Raw genomic sequence first — 3,675 nt, 5'->3', positions numbered from 1 at the left:
AAAGTGCTCTAAATAGAAGAGCTACTCAAAGAAGGAAACGACTCCAATTCCATTATTAAGCATAGAGAGCAATCTATAACCAGGAAAAGGCGTGAAATCAAGAACAATGATAATCATAAAAAGCAATAGAGCTCCATATTTTCCTCAGTAGTTTAATTATATCAATGTTGCTACTGTAAATTTTTTTCTCTCTTTTTTTCTCTGGTGGTGGTGGTTGAGGGAATTAACTAAGGGGAATTTATCAACTGCTAGATAAAGGTGGTGCAAATGTGACGACCAAAAAAAGCCATGTTGATCTGATGTTTAGGCCATCATTGGTTGTTCTAAAACAAGGATGGCAAAGAAACCAGATTCAATTTGATAAGTGGGCCAAGTACTTTCTAATAACAGATAAATTTAAACGAACATCATGCTCAATCAAACCACATTTACCTAAATGGGTGCTCAATAGGTAATAGCTCAGTGCAAGAAGTCCATTTCCATCTGATTCACATACTCTTTAACTCCCCCGTTAATAGATAGCAACTCACGAGGCAATGAAGCGTGATCCAGTTCCCAACAGTTCTTGGAGATGTTTGAGGCTTCTTCATCAGATAGCTTCCTTGCAGGAATCCGATGCGAAAACAACCTAAGTTCATCCTTTCCTAATAACTTAACAGCATGAGCCCCTACCTCTCTCCTCTTGAAAATAGCCCTGAAACCATCAACTCTTTCAAGATATGCGACACTCACACCATGTAAGTCAGTGTAACTACTCAAAGATATAACAATATCATAGCATTGGTTATCCTCCATTAGAGAACTGCTGCCAGTACCTAAAACATTCTCTTTATACAATGCCCATACTGAACCTTTCGAGGGGTAAATCCTATACAACTCTCTTGCTGCTCTTTCACTATCAACAACATGTGAAAACTTCTTCAATGATTTAACCAAAGCCTGCCGAGAAACTTTAAACTTCCCACAAGAAATATGAAAACCCTTTTTCCCCCAATGCAGTAGTGCCTCATCACTATTACTTTGAAATTCCAACCAATTCAATCTCACCTCAAAGGGATGCGCAGAAATAACATCATCAATCAAAGCATAATCCCTTGGCATTCCGTCATCATCATAAACAGCCCATACATGTCCTTTCTTGAAACTCCTCCCTACTCTATCCTTGTCAAAATTATAAAGATCAAAACTTTCCTCTGCCTTTTCCAAATCATCTTGCCTAGGCCCTTTATCCTTCTTGTTACTTTTTGACAAAGTACCCTTTTTGATCCTTGAATTCCTTCTTCTTTCTCCATTCTCTAAACCATCTGCCTTTAGCACCTCGCGTCTTATCCTCTTCTCTCTCACCCTTGCGATCGGTGACTCCATCTCCACTTCGTCTTCCTCTTCTATTAAATTCAAATTCGTCTCCTTTCTTTCCTCACTTTCCTTTTCCATTAAATTTAACCTCATTGTCTTCTCATTCTCCGCCATTATCTCTGAATCATCCTGCCTTGACCCTTTACCACACCTCTTGCTACTTAAATCCCTTCTTCTTCCTCCATCCTGCAAACCATCTCCCTTTAACGCCGCACGCCTCATCCTTTTCTCTCTCACCCTTGCCATCAGTGTCTCCATCTCGACTTCATCTTCATCTTCATCTTCATCTTCATCTTCTTCATCTTCTGTCAAACTCGAAGTCATTTCCTTTCTTTTTTCTCTATCCTTATCCTTTAAATTAAGCGTTGTCGCCTTCTCATTCTCTTCCTTCCCATTCTCCACCATTCTCTCTGAATCATCCTGCCTTAACCCTTTACCACCCCTGTTGCTACTTAAATCATCCCTTCTTCTTCCTCCATTCTCCAAACTATCCCCCTTTAACGCCTCACGCCTCATCCTTTTGTCTCTCACCCTTGCAATCAGTGTCTCCATCTCCACTTCATCTTCATCTTCCTCTGCTGTCAAACTAGAAGTCATTTCCTTTCTTTTTTCTCTATCCTTTTCCGTTAAATTAAGCACTGTTGCCTTCTCGTTCTCTTCCTTCCCATTCTCCGCGATTATCTCCGATTCATCCTGCCTTAACCCTTTACCACCCCTGTTGCTACTTAAGTCCAGTCTTCTTCCTCCATCCTCCGAACCATCTCCCTTTAATGCCTCACGCCTCATCCTTTTCTCTCTCACCCTTGCAATCAGCATCTCCATCTCCACATCATCTTCCTTTTCTATCAAATCCATCTCCTTACTTTTCTCACTTTCTTCCCCCTTATCTTTTACCGGGATCTTTCCCTTATTCACCTTCTTCTTCACTAACAACTGCATCTCAGCTAATGTCATTGTATCTTCCCCTTCACCTACACTTCTCACCTTACCATTAATCTTTGATAACTCCTTGATCAAACCATCGTCGCTCTCAACATCTCCTTCCATATCCACCTCAGTTCCAACACCAATTGCATCATCATTTCTTGTCGTTTTTCCATGTGGCCTCTTATTAACCTCCGCAACACTCCCCACTTTCCTCTTCCTCCCTAACTCACTATTTCTTGAAGAACCAAAGCTCTCACTTTTCCTAGCCTTAATCCTAGCACTCCCTCTTGTTTCCATCAAACCTTCACACCCTTCTTCATTGTCATCATTTTCTGAAACTTCAATTGCCTCAAAAGTTTCTTTACAACTTGGGCACATCAAATTATGCCCTAAATACTTCTTTTCAAACTGATGCAACAATCGACAAGTCGAACACGCCGTCCAAAACGTTGTCGTTTCACCCTCCTCAGCCATTACAGCTGACTGCATAGCAACTCTAAGCTTCACATCATATTCCTTCCTCCTAATCTTATCCGACAAAACCCTAAACGCTTCGCCGACAAGCTTAAAAGCCTCTTCTGATGGCGCAAAAGGATTCTTATCAGGGTGAAGGGTTAACGCCAGCTTCCTGTACTGCTTTTTGATAGTGTTGATGTGTGAGAATCGCTCTATTTGTAGGATTTTGTAGTAGTCCGGCAGAGTTGTTGTAATAGTTGCTGCATCTCCGGTGGTGGGGGCAGCTGGGGTTCCCGCCGGAACGGTGCCTGTATGGAGGATTTTAAAAGCGGTGAGCATTTCAGAAACGCCGTCTACGGCAGGGTAGAGACTGTGGGCTCGCTTGGCGTACTTGAGAGCTGATTTGAGGTTGCCGGAGTTGTATTTCTGCTCGGCTAAGGCTTTGAGTCGTAAAGCTTCCGGTTGGTCTCCGGCTTCGGCTTCGTCTTGTGGTTTCTCTTCGTCGGCGGCCATCTTTTCGTCGCCGGAGTAATTGTGTGGTGATCGGAGACCGGAGAGGGAAGAAAATGAGAGAACAAAAGAAAGAACAGTTATTATATTCCCACCCCACAAAATGGGTTTAAATGAAGTTTAGTCCCTAAAGTTTTGAAATATGACTATTAAGTATCATTAATTTATCATCACGTTACCATTTCCAACTCATCTCTATTTTACTCCATGTTCTCTATATTTGGAGAGTAAATAGAGCATGGGTTCTCCAAGCACTCTCTATTTCACTATCTATTCTTCAATTAGGGCATCTCCAACCCATCTTCTATTTTACTCTTCAAATATAGAGTTTTCTATTTTTCCAGACAATCAACTCCAACCTAATTTTCTATTTTACTTCCTAAAAAATAACTTTTTTCTCTCTCTTCAATATTATATTATTATTTC

General features: G+C 41.2%; 1 protein-coding gene across 1 annotated transcript; it reads right to left on the bottom strand.

The window, feature by feature from the left end:
• Window positions 1-304: 304 nt before the first annotated feature.
• Window positions 305-3,252, bottom strand: LOC125814447 (uncharacterized). The gene has a single exon (XM_049493892.1). It carries the CDS (start codon window positions 3,250-3,252, stop codon window positions 460-462), a length of 2,793 nt encoding a protein of 930 aa, XP_049349849.1. The 3' UTR covers window positions 305-459.
• Window positions 3,253-3,675: the final 423 nt, after the last annotated feature.

This window comes from Solanum verrucosum, unplaced genomic scaffold (genome assembly GCF_900185275.1).
Source record: "Solanum verrucosum unplaced genomic scaffold, falcon-dt-bn FXZP01000268.1, whole genome shotgun sequence".
NCBI lineage: Eukaryota > Viridiplantae > Streptophyta > Magnoliopsida > Solanales > Solanaceae > Solanum > Solanum verrucosum.
Note: the sequence above shows the minus strand (reverse complement) of the source record. Positions and strands in the feature narration are given on the sequence as shown.